This window comes from Falco rusticolus, chromosome 11 (genome assembly GCF_015220075.1).
Source record: "Falco rusticolus isolate bFalRus1 chromosome 11, bFalRus1.pri, whole genome shotgun sequence".
NCBI lineage: Eukaryota > Metazoa > Chordata > Aves > Falconiformes > Falconidae > Falco > Falco rusticolus.
In genome coordinates this window covers 1,265,481-1,284,283 of record NC_051197.1, presented here as the reverse complement: position 1 = coordinate 1,284,283, position 18,803 = coordinate 1,265,481, and the positions used below count along the sequence as shown (strand labels likewise).

The window sequence follows — 18,803 nt, the reverse complement described above, 5'->3', positions numbered from 1 at the left end:
TTGACATTACAAATTTCACCGATCTTTGATAAAGCTGCACAGAAATACCCGTTTATTTCTATACGCACCAATTTATCTGACCCCAATATTAAATATATAAATATTTTCTGGTGAAAGAGAAAAATTTACTGCTAGGCCACTGGAGATAATTCTGCCCCCCGAAACCCACATAAACACCCTACCACAGTAAACCCACAGCTTTTTACTGCCTGGGCTTTGCGTCTGATCAGAGATAGACCACGTTTAGTTCTAAGAGCTTGGTTTGAATTTACCTGCTGATCCAGTAACTAGAAAGAAGCATTTTGTGTCACTTATAAGAGGTATACAAACACTACCATAGCTGCTGTGCCTTTGTATTTTGAGGCAGAGATCAAAATAACTCAAATTTACTGCTTCCTCTAAACACCTTCTGAAAAGATATAGAGCATGTACAGAATACCCTGAAATTTTGTAAAAGCTTATTTTAAACGTGCTGCTGCATAAATAAAAAAATATTGAGTACTTGTGTATTGAGAACAGTATGAAAATTTAGGGTATGTGTGGCCGCGTAAGTGCACATACTGCCTTTCTTGCACTGCAGTAACAGAGAACAACAAAATAATCTGTTACTATAGGTTATGAAGAAAGATTTGCTTTTGTTGCCAAGAGAAAGCACTCACTGCACAGTTGACTCACAGGTTTTATTTACACTTGTCTACAGAATCATTTTGCCTTACATTTTATCTAAGCCAAATGAAACCATAATTTTCCTTCTGTCTGTAGGCCTATCATTTGCTAAATTTAAAAACTTTCATCTGTTAAGTACAGCAACAATTTTAATACAAAGCACAAGAAAAAAAACCCAAAGGCTAACAACATAGCATCTATTTATCTGATTTTTACAATTTAGTAGTTGGACTTCGAAGTTGTCAGAGGCACAGTTACAAGACTAACCTGCTCTTGTGCAATCTACACACATATAGCATTGAAATTAGATATAAAAGAAAGCATTAAAGAAGAAACTGCATTTTTTTCTGCAAAAAGATTATCAAAATATTTCTACACCAAAACATTTTTCTTATGTACCAGTCCAAAATAAATGTCTTAATAAAAAAAAAAAGCGCAGAATGTAGTATTTAAATTTTGCTCCGTTTGTTTTTGTGCAGTTCTTTTAAAAAAAGCAGTGGTCAAATACGGGTTTGGAAGTTTTACTGCTGAAATAAATGCAGGCATATTGCTGTTTGCTTGCTTAAAGAGAAGATTTTCCTTAACATACTTACCTTGTGATGGCAGTGAAGATACTTAACCCTTTCTTAACCAAACGGAGCTCAAGAGAGACCAAATTTTAATGTCATATTGCTAGTAAAACAGATTCAATAAAGCATTTTAAGCCATAAATTATGTTTAAGGGAAAAAGAATGATTGATGAAGAACACATTTAAGATGTCAGAACTTTCTACACACTTTATTAATTCTTTTTAAAAAATATAAATAAAATTCAGATACCTTGAAAATTTTAGTCAGCCCAAAATGAATTTTACGGATGGCCTGCAGAAGCTTCACTCGATTCCAGGAAGCTAGTTCCACATTCCTCCATCTCAAGGGTAGTTCTTAAATGATCCTTCTATAAGAAAGGATCGCAGAGTCCAGGGTCCATGCATGTGAAAATACTACAGCCAGTACCTGCTGCAGAAAGGGCACATGGCTGACTGCAGCAAATAATTTCTAGTGACAGGCACCGGCAGCTATGACACTTGAGCAATGTGCCCAACGTCTCCAACATCCTAGCTTCAAAGGAATGATGTCTAATTCAGTCTCTAAAGAATCATATGATGGACTGGGTATTTAATAGCTATTTCGCACTGAGCACAGCTAAAGAAAGGGGCATCCATCTATACTTTCACTTCAACACAGAAAAATAAAAAATAATTAGACATAAGTACTCACTACTTTCATCCTATGGATAACACCAGCCCTACAGCTATGCTAATCTTTCGTGGTCCCATACGAGCTACATCAAACAAGCTCAGAGTTGGATGCGGAAGGCTCATGGGTTCTTCCTGTATTCCTCAGATACTTCTTTGTAATTGTCACAGGAAGAGCAGAGTTGTATTAGACCGTATCCAACCTGTGCCTGTTCATACATATCAGAGAGCCAGGAATTGAGTAACTGAGTCTTTAAAAATAATAAACCTCCCCTTACTCAAATAATAAAACTTCACACTTCCTCTAGGGAGTTTATGGCTTAAAATGCTACCTCACTTTTTGTTTGATGAATGAACAAAGCTGCAGTTTTCCAGAAAGCAAGGACAGACATGCACCTCTACTAGCAGATTTAGCACTTCTGACCAAGACACCAACTTCTTAAAAATGTCTCATGCACTGACTGGAAATTATTATTTTTTTTTTTAAATGTGAGCTTTAATACATTATTTCTTTTTAGAACTTGTACGGGAACCAGAATGGGAAGATCCAGATGATGATCTGCGGCGTCTGTAAGATATAAATGGAGAAAGCATGCAAAGAAATAAGTTGAAATTAATTTTAGTATCCACTTTGAGTAGTCTGTATCCTATAATGGCTGGAAGCCAAGTATATCTGATAAGGGCCTTATAAGAATATAGAAATAACTTTAAACCACTTTAGGGTAATGAATATTAATTTAATACTAAAAATGTAAACTTAATACTGAAAGTAGAATACAATTTCTAAATGCAATATTTACTTATGAAAATAAATCAATAACATACACATTAACACTTTCACACACTGAAAGAATGGTGACTCAGGTCTTTCTATGTAACATACTCCTAGCAGGAGGAAGTTTCATTGGAAGAGGGCGGGGAAGGCAATTACAGAGGTTTTAATAGGAAGTAAGAGTAGGGGAAGTGAGAAAACTACTTTTAAAATCAGAATAACTGATCAGATTCAGTTCTTTCCCAAGTGAACCTCAGTCCTTCAGAAAAAAAAAATACTTTTAAAATCACACATTTAAATACACCCATTCTTATTCTACATAAACCCAAACCTTTCGGGTGACCGTGATCTCGATCGTCTTTTTTTGCGATCACCAGATGAAGAAGATCTAGAACGACTTCGCTTCTTGCTTCTCTCGGGGGAAGATGATGAACGAGAGCTTGAGTAAGATCTTTTTCTTGGGGTGGAAGACCCCCTGTAGGACCTGGAGCTGGATCTTTATTGATTAAGAAATAAATCAGATTTAATTCTGGTATAACATAGAAAGAACAAAGAAAGAACAAAAAGAGACAGTTTTCATGAACATTCACTACTCTAGTTACATCAGTGTTTCGTCAAATGAATGTGTGGATACTTTAATACTTACTCCTTCGTTATCTGCCAATAAAGACTTCTACTGCCGTGGTACTTTGCTTAATAAATTTTGCTAAAAAGCATTACTTGAGATACAGACCACCAATGGTTTGGAAACCTCTTTCCAGCATTCACCAGAATGACGCATTTTGACAAAAGAGATGGGGACTGGGACAGGAAGTAGCTGATATAAGGCCCTTCCGCAGTAAATTCACAAAGCAAAATGGCTTGAAAACCACAGATGTAATGATGATTTATCCATTAACATGAAGTGAAATATTGTTATTTCACACTGGAGATTTGTAATGTTCATCTTACTGGAACAGTAAAAATGCTCAGAAGGTGTATTTACAAATCTTAAAATAAATTTGGGTAGAGTGTAAGACCTTCCACAACTAAAATAATTAAAAAAACCCTCTTAAAATACAGTCATTTGGGCATTTAAAAAAAAAAAATCATGAAATGAACCAGCTTCATTTACAAGCACTCAAAACTCACTTTGATTATCTAAAAAAACCACAAGGGAAAAAAACCCACTTGTGGAAAAAGAGCTATAAAGTCCTAAACTGTAATTCCAAAATTAATAAACACACCTAACAGGATTATTGGTAGGTTTTTTTTTTCTCAGTAAGCTGGATAAAATATTTAGGAGAAAAACCCCAACACCACAGTGTATGCTGTTGGTAAAATATTTTCAGGGTTCTCATTGTGAATAATGAAAGAGTCCTATTCCACACAAGCTAAACCAGGACGCTCTGTTGATGCTGTGTGGCACAAGCAAATAACCCAGCTCAGCTAATGAGTCACTTCAGAGTCTAGTGGGGGGCACAGGCACCCTTTTTCTCTTCCTAAAAGCATGGACTCCATCTTGCGCTGACCCTCATGTGACAATCCATAGCATGTTTCTGCCACCAAAGGATGGCGGCACCATTTGTGATTGGTCTTCCCAACTGAAACTTCCTGATTTACAGTTTTTAGATTCTCTGCATGCATGGAGATGGGACAGTTCTTCATTCCATCGCAAAAGGGAAGCCCTGCCAACAGGATGCCTGTGCAAGGACACCTTAAGGAACTTATGTGCTTTTGTTACTCTTCCCCGCACAGGTCAGTAACCGCTATACAGAAAACGTCAGCGAGCTCAAGCTCCTGTCAGCTTCTCGCATGATTTACTATCAACATTTTTACGCATTCCCCCCGCGTTTATAAAGATAATGGCAGCACTACCTAGTGGAAGTTAGATACATTAAGTTATGACTAAACACAAAACCAGAAGTATAGTGTATTTTCTAATGTTCTTCCACATCAAGTAGCCAAAGTGGAAACCAGCAAAACCAGCAAAAATTACTGAAGCAAGTTAAACATGCATTCAATTCTTCTTCCTCCAAAGTGAAGATCTGTGGCGTCCACTCCTCTAGCTTAGATCAGACTTAAAACTCTTCAAACAAAACCTCGCATTCTCAAGAAATACATCTGTAGTGGCAACAACCTCGTGCAGAGACCCCAGGAATTCTGACTTCCAAGATCAAAATGAGTTAATGTTTTTTGACCGGCATAATTTTACGATGAAATCAACAAGCAGTTGGTTCTTCTGCCCTTTTTTCTCTCTGCAAGGAGAGAGTGCTACCTCATTCACCTTGATTTCGACCCACGAGATCTAGAGTGTTCTCTGGAACTGGAACGAGATCTTGATCTGGAACTGGAAGAACTTCTTGAATGGGACCTGAAACAACACGGAAGATTTTTTTTTCCCACTGTCGGACTTGTATTTAACTGACTAACCGCTACTGTTAGCAGCAGAGGCAATGATGCATCAATACAATTCGGACTAGAGTCACTAAAGAAGTGACAATTTCCTCTACTCCCCCAGTATCAGCACAGTACATTTTAAAACAGAAACTTTAACATCGCAAGATGGTCCGTTAAAAAATTGTAAAGTCAGCTTTTTACCATGTTTCCTAAAACAAACACAAAAATTAAACAGGATTGCAGTTATTTGGCAAAATGGACAACTGCGTACCCATTAACTATTAATGAAATCAATGTCTTAACGTTTAATTTGTGCTTTAACTTGAAAACCATCAGTTAGTTTCTTTGAAAAGCAGAGTAGGAAATAGTATGATTAGCTAGCGCAAATTTTCCCCAAGAAGTTTTCACAAGCATTTTGTAAGCAGTTTCAAGTTTCTGTAAAGATTTTCCCCTGCATTAAAAATTAATCAGTAGTTAATTCTTGGCTAAAATATGGACAGATCTAACACTACTTTCAACTGGTCAAATAATTTTCAAATTTTTCATGTTGATGGATTTTCTTTAAAGCACAAACCACAAAAGATATGTAAAAACAGTAGCAGACTTGCAGTAACCATTGTATAAAGGAGGTATTGCTATCAAATTCCAATAACCTTTTCAGGAAAAACGTATTACATATGCTGTCAATCTCCCAGTTTATATCGTTACCATGTCTTTTTCATTTTACTGTGCCAAACAAAAGCAGCATGAACACATGCCAACTAGAAAATGTATTTAAGCCTTTTTAAAAAGCCACAAAGGAGTACCCACAAATAGCAACTGATATTTCCAATTATTTATCTGTAGCTAGAAGCAGAAAGTCCCACAGAAGATTGAAAGCTCCCTAGCAAATTTCAATTCTGACATGCTACTTTTCACTTCACTGTTAACATTTGTGAATTAGCAAACAAAATTATGGCCAGATGAAGTTCTTCTGACTTCTATGACCTTCCCACCCCTAAACCTAAGAATTGCACTGGAATGCAGCCCACCCTGGTTGTGTACTATCTGCACACAGGACAATACAGCCACTTCCTCAAAGATCTTGCTCCACACCTCACTTCATTTACAAAACTTGCTGAAAGCCGGCCAGCCCAGTCGCTATTATTCACTTATTGCTCCTCCTTGGAACCAGGCAGCAAACACCTGTCTCAAGACGGCATGTGAAGGAGTGGGGAGGCTGACAATACATATTGCCAAGAATGTAATTTGTCAAAAGAAGAGGCAGCATGAAAAAAAGTGTGACAGCAATGGGCAGAAAGACAGAACGGAGACCGTGGCTGACATCTGCTTAGTATGAGGGTCTGAAGAACATAGGCTGTGATTACAGCAGTGAGAGCAGAGAGGTGCAGTTACAAAGTTAGGAAGATTAGAAGAAACTTGAACTTTATGTATAACCCTATGATCCAGTAGCAATTTGAGGCCTTAAACCTATCAGTATCATCCCTGTATCAACTGTAAGGCAGCTAAAAAGCTAGAACATTACTTACATCACACGATCACAAAATATTTATTGAATTGTTCATGTATTACTGAATTTAAGTAATACTGCAAGATCTTTCATCTACCCAGCAGACATTTGTTGTGGCCCCATGATCAATATAAACCTTTAGTGTTATTCTGGCAACACGTCCACTGTACTTAAAGCTTTGTAGCATCAAGCTAAGTTCAAGTTTCTTGTGTTTATTTACATATTTGCCATTTTGTCCTCTCACTGAATCTGTCTGGACTGCATCATCACTGCCCTCTTCTGCCACTTCCTCCCACTTTAACAATACCACCCCTTCTGCTTCTCTCTTCAACAACTCTACTCAAACTTGCTAAAGAAATTCACCCATTGAATCACGTATGGCCAACAAGCCTAAAAATAAAATTGAAAGTAAGTTGTATTTTAGAATTTTTTTAAAGGATTCAATTGAAATATCAACTTGACTAAAACAAGCAACAGGACATATGAAGCCTCCCTACTGAGGAGCCACAGAAGGTAAGAACAGAACATTATCTACCCATGTAAACTCTGTACATAAAATTCTTAACATTATCAAACTAAAACTGTAAGGTAATCAAGAAAAAAAAGTAAATAAAGAAGTTAGATACTGACATTTTGCCTGTCGTTACCCTTGACCTGTACCCGTTTACCTGGACCTAGACCTTGAGCTTGAATGAGAGGATGAGCGCGATGAAGATCGTGAGTGGGAAGATCGAGACTTAGAACGACTGCGCCTATTGGATTTCTTTTTCTTATTAGTGTCCTCTTCTTCACTGGCATCAAGATTATATTTTGAAAGGTCAGCATCATCTTCATCCTCATCCTGGAAAAAATGCAGATATACAATAAATACATAAAAATATTTTGACTGTTTTCTTCAGGTAGTGGTTTTTTATTTATTCTATGGTTTGTTTTGTGCTTTTTCCCAACCTTTGAAAATACTGTTGTCAGTGCAATGAATAAAATCCAAAAATTCTATAAGAGTGACTGAAAGTTTATATTTCAAAGCAGACTAACAAAAAGCCTGCAAAACACTCATCTAAAGTCCCATTTTCTGTTATTTAATGAAGTTAATGAAAAAACATTCATTTTCACTGGTTAGTTTAAGTGAGTGCCTGGAATAATTTTCAGACTCAAAAAATCTTAACTGTAGCATAATTCTGCAGAGACATGTTTCATATGCAGGATTTGGTCACTTCTGTGTAAAAAATAAGCATATACGCTTGTCTCTGCAGGACTGCTGTCCAAAGATATTGACAATCCAATGTGTGACAATCATGTATTTCAGGAAAGATAAAAAAAATTTTCTCTGAATATTTTATTCCACTTTATAAAAACATAAATCTGACCTGCTTCTAAAAAGCTAAGGATAAAACTCAAGAACATTCCCTTTATATGGCAGCCATAGATAAAGGTTCTAAACAAAGACCTCACAATTTTTCTGATTTCAGATAAGCTTATAATATTTTATGGTTTAAAGAAATTATATGACTTTGGATTTAGAATATTTAGAACAGAACAGAGCTTGCACACATATTTTACAAGAAGCAGCAGGCACCATTATACTGATAGCTACTCCTCCACACTGGTCTAAAGGCAGCTGAAAATACAGACCAATATATCCCGCTACTACTAAACAGCACTGTAGTAACGAATAAAAAATAATGGCTCGAAAAATAACCAAAACCATGCTACCTCATCCAATTTATACTTGGAGAGATCTTCATCCTCATCCTCCTCATCTTCCCCTTCAGATTCTTTATCTTCTACTTCCTTCAGGATAGATGCAGGACCAACTGGTTTCCCTCTATACTTTTTCTTTTTGCGTCCAAACTAGGAAATTTTATTCCATTAGAACACGTTTTAATCAAAAGTAAATTCCAACTGTACTTTCTGATAAGACTTCTATGAAAAAATAAGTACACATCAATTTCAAACAAGATATTCCTCAAAGGGAAAGGAAGTATCATAAAACACCAATTAGCAGCAAGAAACTTTCTAAAGAGATGCTTGTCTTAGATACCGTTAGGATCCACAGACAAGATTAGTAGAAATCTGAATTTAACAACAGTATTTTATATTTGTGTCTATGGGATATCTTTATAAAACAGATGTTGAACATCTGGCTGAAAACCATATTCATGACCCTGAAGCCACCTCCTTAAGAAATTTAACACACCCAGCTTCTACCAGTTTAATTTGAACTCATTCTTAGTTTTTACCCCCCGAAAGACAAAACGGACGCATTTACTTTCAGTTTAAAACTCTGACACAAGCATTTGACAATCAGATGGACCACAATGTATTTCTGACTAGTGCTTTTCCCCACAAGGAAACCAAGTAAAATGTACATCTCCTAAACACACATCACACAACATGTGTCCCTCCGGAGTAATACCTATACCTCATCTTACCTCATCGTACTCCCCGTCTGATTCTTCACGTTCTATATATTCAACATTCTCTCGCTCGTTAAATCCTCCTCCATATCCTTTAAAAGGGGTAAAACAAGACAAGCTCTTAAGCTTAAGCCAAGTTCAGCTACATGAAGCACAAAGTTTATTCTAAACTTTCACAGAGGTTCTGGAAGCTTTCAGTGGATTTATATATATATGTACTGTAAGAATGTAATATGATCTCAAGGGGAATATGAATTGTTCCCACACACGTTTATTAAATACAGTTCCTCAGAAACCTAATAGAGAAAATGGATTGACACATGAACAACACAGAAGCAAGAGCATTTAAAAGAACAGAAAAAAAATATAAAATTCAGGGTTATAGCCATGCTGAGCTTCCCAGAAGAGCTCTGGCAGGGCTGCAGTGCCTGACAATTGCCTTGGTGTGGATAAACACAAGAATGTCTGCAAGGGGCTGGAATAAAAGCTACTGTCCTTGAAGACCAAACCCCCACCTCTGAGGGCAGCCAGATTGGGAAAGCAGACACTGAAACATGAGGTGAGGGCAACACCGGCTAACTGCTTCCCTGGCTGCTGGCGCTGCTGCAGCCTCTGCCACAGCCAGGTTCTACGTGCACACAGCCTCCCTGGTGGCTTCTGGGCATGCCAGCCTGGTCCCCTATCACAATTACGCCGTGACATATACATCTGTATCTCTATATGTATGTGTGTGTCTGTCTCTCTCTCCCCTCAAGGTGCAACAGGAGTAAAAGCATCCTGTTGTTGCACCGAATTGTACAACTCCCAAGATTTACCTTAAGAATCTTTCTATTCCTTTTTATAATGTGAGTGGAAAACTTCAATGGCTCATTTTAATTTCCGCTGACTCTGTAATTTACTGCAAGCATGTGCAACATTCTAGGTGTCCTGCATGACTGCACTTTTACTCTGAAGGACACCAGAACTTGAAAAGAAATTATACATTTGAAATATTTAATATAATATTATATGAAATAAAACTAAATATTATGCTTTAATATTCCTTAATACGCTTACAATATCAAATAAGAATACTAAAAAAATACTCTTTTTCCTTCTGAATAATAAGCTCTGTGCTCCTCTCCCTGCTTCTTTTTTTATATGCATTAGTTATACTCTATGTATTAAATTCTCTGCCTGATCCCATTTGCAGTGGTAACAGTATAAATAGCTCCGACCGCACTGTAAGGATATCCTCTGTTCTAGTTACCACCGGGCTCATTGTTAATGCAGGAGGAACTTAAAATGCATCTCAGTGTGACCAAACCTCAAACCTCATTAAGAAATAGCAGTCTAAACTACACAGCCTTCAAACACCACTCTTGTGACTGCTGAGGTCTCTGTAGATGGACGTTGTACATACACTAGACCTTTTGAAGTTTAATAAGATATTGCATTACTCCTCCCAAACAGCTTAGTATCAAAGTTAAATACAGAGGCAGTTTAAGCTGAATATTCATTGACTTTCCAAATGAAACTGTCACATACCTTACACACTACTAAAAGTAATCAGGTCTAAGAACCTACAGATTTATTTACATATCTCCACTTTGCTAGTTCTGCTGTGAAAACAATCCCTTTGATTAAATTACACTGTCAGTTATAAAAAAAAGTTTTTATTACAGTAATTTGAGTATTTTAAAACCATATACATCTTACCTGTCCTTTCTTCCAGTTTAGCATACTTTGGAGTATTACACATATTACATTCCGATCTTCTGGCCCAGTTCACGTTACCACATCTTCAGAGGCAAAAAGAACAAAACAGAAACCAGAAGTATTTAATTTAAAATCAAAAAGCTTAACTGTTGAGGCAATACTTACAAAAACAAAAAAGAAATCATAGAAATGTATTTGCCAAGGTTTAGCAGTGATCGGCTGTCACTAGTACAATTAACCCCATGGCCAACAGTTACCAAGATACAAAGAACTGCAAGAATCAGCATGAGGATGATGACCATACTGGACAAATCAAGGAGAAAGAATTAAAATTAACAAGCAGGTAGGCAGACAATTTAACAGAAGGTTACACAAAGTGTTAAAATTCCTTATTCTCCACTATTGGCACTCAGGGCTCTGAGGAGTTAACAAAGGAGTTACCATGGGAATAATGCTTTTGAGCAGTCATTGTCTTACAGCGATGTGTAGCTACAGTTATGTGCTTCTGTTACTGCGTTTCTATCTTAGTGTCCTAAAAGGCCACTCATGCTCAGCCATCCGTAACACTATCATCGGGATGCAGCTCAGTTCCAAAGAGGAGAGGAGGAGGTCCATATAACAGAGCCTAGCCCTGAACTTGGAAAGACATGACAATCCTGGAGCGTGCCATCAAGTGAACTCCCTCAGGCACCGGACCCATGGTGCTGCCTGGGAAACCTGCCCATCTCGTGCTGTATTGGGCTGAACATAGCTAAGTTCTGACAGAAAAAAAATTTCAAAAAAAATCCAGGTTTCACTGGTCAGGCAGCTTACTCAACCAGCAGAAACTGAAATCCTTAAAACTGCTCCAGAAAATGTGAAAGCACCTTTCAAAAAATCAAAGCATTTTATTAAAGTGGTCCTTTTCCAATTTAGATCTTAATATTCTCGATTGCTGGTTTGGGGAAACACCTGAGAATTTAATTATGTGCTAAGCCTTAAAAATTCAGTGAATGTTGACAATAAAATACCATACTGCAACAACGTTGTCACTTCCATTTCTTCTGAACTTTTGTCTTGGCTTATCAAAGAAAAAAAATGAACTTTTACCTGTCTAGTCCTGATTTTTTTAATATCTTTTTCCAGTCATGTTAGTTACGCAAATGTTGTCCAGCAAACAAACATGAATGCTATCCTCACAGCAAAACACTACTAGTGGAGCAGCTGCAAGTTTTGGTCACTTTTCTCTTGCCAGTACAAGCACATTTATACTGACAAGAATTAAGTATCATACTGTGGATGTGCTGTGCGGCTCTAAAGGGAACGCTCTGCATTTTTTTAAAAGGGCATACGTTTTACACTGCCAGTCGTTAGCACTGAAGAGGCCACGACTCTTTTCAGCAAGTGTCTTTCCTATTTCAGTCCCTCCAGCTTTCATCATTTTGGCTTCTGTCGTTTTTTCTGGAAAAGAAAAAAGCAAACAGTCCTCAAACGTCTTGATTCATGATTAATTAAAAAGATGTAATATTCTTTGCTTTTAAAAAAGGCAGAAATAGACGAGGAGGAAAAAACCCTGACACTCACCCCTTCCACATCTGTTACAGCTGGTTCTCCTGGCAAAGTTCACGTTCCCACACCTGGAAACAAACCAGGAGGCCGAAGAGGCCTGTCAGCCCAAGGCTGGGCAAGGCACACACCCCGCGCCCGGAGCAAACGCCTTGCGATTCCCCGCGGAGTGCGCTGCGGCTGAACCACGAGGCTGCCCAGGCCGGGCCCGGCGCTGGGCCGGGGGCCCGCAGCTGCGAACCCCCCGAGAGCCGGTAGCGGCGGCTCCCCCCGGCCCGGTGCTGCCCCGCGGGCCGGGACCGTCCCGTCCCGAGCCGAGCCGCGGCCCGCACCCCGCGGCGGACAGGCGGCTGCCCCCCCCGCGCTCACTTCTTGTCGGGACAGATCCAGTCCCCGTCGCTCACGCGGAAATTCTTGGTCGACATCTTGGGCCCCGCCGAGCCGAGCCGAGCGCAGCGCCAGGCGCCGCCGCCGCGGAACAGGCCCGGGGTCCTGCGGCGGGCGGGCTGTCTGCCGCGCCTGCGTCCCGCTGCCGCACTGAGCGGGGCCGCCGCCGGCCGCGGGTTTTCGTCAGGCGGCGCGTCGGCCACCTCAGCGCGGTCGCGGGAAGGGAGCGCGCCGGAAGTGCGCCCCCCGGCGGCCCGGAGGGCTGCGGGCGGCCCGGGCGGGCGGCGCATGCGCAGTGCGCCCCGGCGAGGGCGGCGGCCGCCACGGGCGGGCGGTGGGCGAGAGGGGGCTCCTCTGGCTGCCGGGGGAGAGGGGGCTCCTCTGGCAGCTGGGGAGGGCCTCGCCAGCTCTGCAGCTGTACAGGCCGCTCGTATATCGGCCCTTTTATTACTTACGGCAGTTTCTTTTCCGACAGCAGCCGCTGTGGCTCGGTCACAGCGCAGGCCCGGGCTCCTCAGGAGGAAAGCCTGTGCGGGAATTCCCTTGTGCGCACCTTCGCTTCAGTAAAATAACGGAGAAACCGTCAGTAGCTGATAGACCGTGAAAAACAAATTGCATGAGGCCTCATTTCAACAGACGGGAGAGTGCACGAGGTTTCTCAGGGTGATGGCCCTAATGAAGTCATGTAAGAACATACAGAGTGTTTTTAAGTATGAGTAAGAGCATTGGCATAAATATTCATGTCAGAGTCTTCAAGTAAATCCATTATTTTAGAAAAATACTTTAAAAGTGATGAATAAGGAAACACCCCGTGGCTTGCTGGCACTGGGCACTCGGTTCCTCTTCCAAGCTGCCTCACGCCCTTTCACTTTTCTTTTTGGCCTAGTAATTTGGCAAGATCTGCTGCTCTTGGGTTGACCAGCCTTACCTAATTAAGTACATGTGGTGTGCTTATTTATAGCAAATGTTACTTTCCTGGCAATTTTTATTCCCTTTCCTTCCCGTGCTGTAGCCACATCCTGTGGAAAAATCATCTGGAATCTGGTTGTGGGGCTGGTTTTTATCACATCTACTCTCCAGGTCATGAGGCAAGACGACAATGTTACTGCTATTTATTTATAAAACTATAAAACAGTTTAAGAACACTGGAAAAATGTGTTGGGGCCTCCGGTTTGTCTGCTGGAGAAGGCTGTGTACAAATTCCCACTTACAAAATGTCCGTAATAATCAGGAAGGACTAAACCTACAGCAAGAGAAGGTCCCAGGTGAAGGGCTGTGCTCAAATTTTGAACAAGGGCTGTGAAAAATCTTGCTTTTCTCTACCCCCAGAATGAGAAGTACCAGATGAAAAAGACGGTGGCAGGGCAGCTGCTGCAGAGCTCACCAACTGGGCCTGCCTGTACAACACTGGCAGGGCCGGCGCTTGTGTTTGTGTGCACACCCTGTTTAAGAAGTGGTGCTTCCCAGGCAGTGCAGCCTGCACAATTTAAAACCTTGATTAGCAATTTTTTCTTCAAAGAACATTCATTTATGCCACTGAATAACCAATCTGAGCTTAAGTGAGGTATCAGAATCTTAGCGCTGTAGTAGATGGCAACGAATCATCTCTAGTCCCTTTGTCAGCACCAATCTTTAAAATGAAGTAAAAAAAATAGAGCTTAAAAAAGCTGGAGAATCCAGTTGCAGCCCAGAGTGCCTGGAAGGATTCACTTCTGCCTTCTTATGACGTTTAGTCAGTACAGCAGGTGGCACTTGAGTAACATACATTTATCCAGGTACTGTTATTGCAGATTAAAAGCCTGCTTTTTATGGAATTTATGGGAGATATTTGAAATATCAACGTATTGATAACTCTATTTAAAAAAATAAAAAAGCATCACTGTCACCATGTATGATTGGCACTGGAAATTGAATGCAAGATTATCTTTGAGTTACACATGGTACAGAACATAAAGTTAGCAAGGTGCATCAAGATCATGTAGTATGTGTCTCTGTTCAGACCTCCTACAAGCAAGGTTTTCCACTATCACCTGCCTTTTCCTGAATAATAGGCACACTACCCAGCTGCTGCCCTGTTTTTGCTTGGGGGATGCTCTGCTTATGTCAGTAGGGTTAAGGGAGTAACCAAACCCAAAAGTTGGTGCCTAGAAGATAGTTCATTCCTGCATGCCTTCAGGAAAAGACCCTTTCATAAGTAACAGGCATATAAATCGTGAAGTGTAATATCAGGGAGACAAAAGAAATCTGGACTTACAGAATAAATTAATGTGTGATGAAAGGTTTAATTAATCTGTCATGTCCTTTTTCTTATTAAAAAACTACTGTCCAAAGCTAGTATGTTAGAAGAAAATTGGTATCTGTTGAATTCAGCAGGAACTGGATTGAACTTCAGCATGCTTAGGAGAGGCATTGTTCTGAAATCCTGGGTTCCTCATGAAATCATGGTTTGTGAATTCATTACAATACTCTCATGCTGGGGTCTGCAGAAACGCCAAAGAATGGGCAGAGCCTGTGCAGAAGATTTCACAGCCTTCGCTTGGCTTCTGTGCAGATGCAAGGGTCGACTTCCACAGAATGAAATTTCAAATGAGCTTGGAGGATACCTCTCTTCATCTTGAATGAGAAAATCCTCATGCTGTTCAGGTCAGAGAAAAACCACCCTTGTCAATGATTTCAAGGACAGGAATTTGTTCATAATCCCTGGATTTCCCTTTGGGGAAATCATGGTCTGCTACACTTACTTTTTACAGTGAGAAATGAAACAGAATATGCATGGTTTTAAAAATAAGCACAGGCAAAACTGCAATTCACCTGATAATAATTTCAGACTTAAATATTTTAAAAGTTACTAAAATATAATGAGAAAAATGTTTGTTTTCTGCTAAAAGAGGCTTCCCAGAGGATTTTTTGACCTGGCATCTGCAGCCAGAACTTTGAAGTGATCAACATCATTTTGAAAACAGGACCTTTGCCTGTATGTGCAGAGGGAGTGTTTCTGTAACTTTCCTTTGTTCAATTTACTTCAAAAGATGGATATATTAAAAGCTGAAAAGCCAGCTGGGAACTGGAAAAAAACCATCTATCTTTCAATTAATGAATAAAAGCAAGGCCTAAGTGAACAAGATCTTCTACAGTCTGGAAGGGATGCTGTGACTAGACACAGTCTAGTGTTCAACTCAGGGACTACATAGGATATTTCCTTTGTTAAATAAGCAGTTAGGCTTACTTAAAGATTTTTGATACGCCAGTCTTCTTTTCCTCTGTTTCTTACACAAAGTTTCATTTAAATACTCCCCATTTCACAATGGCTGGTGAACAATTTTATTGGATTCCTGTTTCTATTGCAGTACATTTTGGCTTCAAATGTGAGTAAGGAATTGATAATAACCAAGTAAATGAGAAATACATCACCCATCATTTTAACATAATGAAACCGAACAGCTGAGAATGGAAAAATGTGCAGAAAACTGTTTAATTGGCCTGCTTCTAGACAGCCAATTCCTACCAACAAGCCCTGAAAATCAGTTTTTCTGAAGAAAAACTAAACGGTACAAAGGCCAGCAAGATCAAAGTCAGGTAATTAAATGAAGGTTGCCTGTGCTTCAGAGCTCTTTCATTCTGGTTTTCATGTCCCTTCCCGGTACAATGTCTGCATGCCATGCTCTTTATGTAGCAACTTGGGGCACGTAGGCTTTTAAGCATCACTTTCAAGCACTTAATACATTGTTGATGCTTTCCAAGACATAATAATAATTGTAATTTTAGATCTATGAGTTAAAAAGAGTGCAGTGTGCTTCCATCAGGTGAAATCTAACTATTATGAAAACCTATTTCTGTTAATGTAATAAGTTATACTGCGAAATAATGTTTGACTGTTCATTTTTCAGAGCGCATCACAACTTGACAGGTACTTGTTTAAACAAGAAATAGTGGAAATGCAGTACCTATGTTAGAAAGTGCAAATGCTATAAACTGTTCAAGGCACTCAAAGGTTTGTGATTTACTATGAAATACAAGACTGCTGAAAAGTGCTGGAAAGCAGTTTTTAGAATGTACCGTAAGATTTGGAGAGTTGGTCTTCCAAAGTTTGTTTCAATTTTGCAAGTGTGACAGACGTTTGGTAATAGAGTTTTTCAGGCAAGTGATGGGTACTGAATTGACGCTTAAACTGACATGCTTTTGGAGGAAGGATTTTCTTCAACGAGTGACCTTTACAGAAGGTTAGACATTGCTTGTCATTTAATAATTTAATAATTAAAGAATGATTCAAGGCTGCTGAGAGCACAGAAAAACACAAATTAAATGTGTTTGGTTTAGTAAGACTGGAGTTGGCAAATACTCACTAAATCATTTAAATGCGGGGCTAAAAGGGCCTTGAAGAGGTCGCTGGTCCTCTGCCTTGGTTCAGAGGCGCAGTCAGTTAAAGAGACCAGTCACGGCAGGCAGCTGCTGGCTTAATCCCAAGCCAGGTACTGGCTGTCTGCTCTGTGAGCTGTCACGTAATCCAGCCTCTGTCATTTATACCCAAGCAACAAGTAGCAATCAGAAATACTTCTGGCCTAAATCTTCCTTTCTGTGGATTAAACGGACTACTTTTTTGTCTTTCCATCAGCTGATATAAAAAAAGCCAGATACTGTTCTCTTTTATTAACAAGCCTGTTGATGGCACTTGTGAAGGGACTGTTCCTCTTCCCTATGCTTAAAACACAGATTCTTAAAACTTTCCTCCTTGGCCTGATTTTCTGGATCTTCAATCATTTTTGTTGCTCAGCTCATGGCTGTCCCCAACCAGCGGACCCCCTTTCCTCAGTGGAGCGTGGGGCTGGGGTTGCAGACAGCACTGTAGCCAAGGACTGCACTGAATGCAGTAGAAGGACTATTTCATTTTGCTGTCATACAGTGCTACTGTTTGTGCACGTTAAAATCATGGGGTTTTTTTCCTAAGAGCATCGCATCATGAATACAGACTGTTTATGATTCACCGTAGGTCAATGCCTTTTGCAATACTGTTACTCTTCCACTTTTTCACTATTTAAGACTTGTATATTTGATTTCTCCCTTTGAAGTCTGACAGTTTGCATGTGATCTGAGTTGAATTTCTTTTTTAGTAATTACAGATCAATTCCAAATACCAAGGTAATTCTGAATACTTAACCGGTCTTTCAAATGTCTTTTGATTTTCATTTTGATTCAATCTGGATTGCATTTACTTAACCTGTGCACATGCATGGCGCACAGCCTGGGTCACAGGCTTTTCTCAAGTGAGGGTAGATTGTACCTCGATATTTCCCTCCTGCTTGGTGGAGATGTTGAATGGAGTGAAAGGAGGTTTAACATAGGATCATAGCATTATTTAGTTTTTTTTTCTTTCAAATAAACCTTGTATCTTTTTTGGTACCAGGTATGTTATTTACTGTTCTGCCATATATTAAATATTTTTACATGTCATTGGTAAGCCAGTAATGGGAAATAGTTTACCTAAACTTCATGTGAAACCACCTCAGCTTTTAAAGGAAAGGTGTGCATGTCCATTGCCTTGACACCTTACCCATGGGCTTTGCAGATAAGCTTTCACATCCACCATCAACATGTAATATAGCAATAGTATGGCGTTTCAATAGTGAATTGTGCAGAAACAATGAAAATTGATCATATTTCATCAAATCTTTACTCCAAACCCAGTAACAATATATCCTCTAACGGAGCTCTCACTGTTGTTGACAACAGCCTTTCCTGCAATCAGAATGTTGATATAGCTGCATTCTTTTCTCCAGCAAATTTTACCTGTCAGACAGTTGTTTTAGTTCTAGTGCTCCTTCTCAGAAATAAATAAGGACTTACGATACACTTGAGTCTTTTGACAGGAAAATCCAAACATCTATTTGTCCACAATTTATTTGACATTTGCAGTACAGGTTAGGATTTTCTTTTAGAGCCACATGAAGTCTGGTTTAGATTTTTAAACTCAATCTCAAAAGTGGATCTAAAATAAAGTAACATTTTCCTATTGTTTAGGAGAAATAACCTATCCAGTAAAGCTGTATTTCTCGGCACACGGAAGGGTACAATTAAAAGGGGCACTGTCCAAGAGCTAACACTGTATCTCCCAACCATTGGAAGAATTGCTTTGTAAAGCAGCAACTAAATATTCTGCAGCTAGCTAGATTTGACAAGTAGATGTCATAGCTGGT

The 18,803-nt window shown here is 39.5% G+C and overlaps 1 protein-coding gene across 3 annotated transcripts; it reads right to left on the bottom strand.

Annotated features, from left to right (window-relative positions):
- Positions 1-663: 663 nt before the first annotated feature.
- On the bottom strand, positions 664-12,734 carry ZRANB2 (zinc finger RANBP2-type containing 2). Of its 3 annotated transcripts, none has more exons than XM_037404101.1 (10): positions 12,595-12,734; positions 12,244-12,296; positions 12,012-12,120; positions 10,681-10,763; positions 8,998-9,074; positions 8,279-8,416; positions 7,234-7,406; positions 4,943-5,029; positions 3,008-3,172; positions 664-2,472 (listed from the first exon to the last, which is right to left on the bottom strand). In XM_037404101.1, the coding sequence occupies exons 1-10, from the start codon at positions 12,648-12,650 to the stop codon at positions 2,409-2,411; spliced, it is 1,005 nt and encodes a 334-aa protein (XP_037259998.1). In that variant the 5' UTR covers positions 12,651-12,734; the 3' UTR covers positions 664-2,408. The 3 variants fall into 3 exon arrangements, with proteins under 3 accessions (XP_037259998.1, XP_037259997.1, XP_037259999.1); XM_037404100.1 differs by having other exon boundaries at positions 12,244-12,308; positions 12,595-12,731; XM_037404102.1 differs by having other exon boundaries at positions 12,240-12,296; positions 12,595-12,651.
- Positions 12,735-18,803: the final 6,069 nt, after the last annotated feature.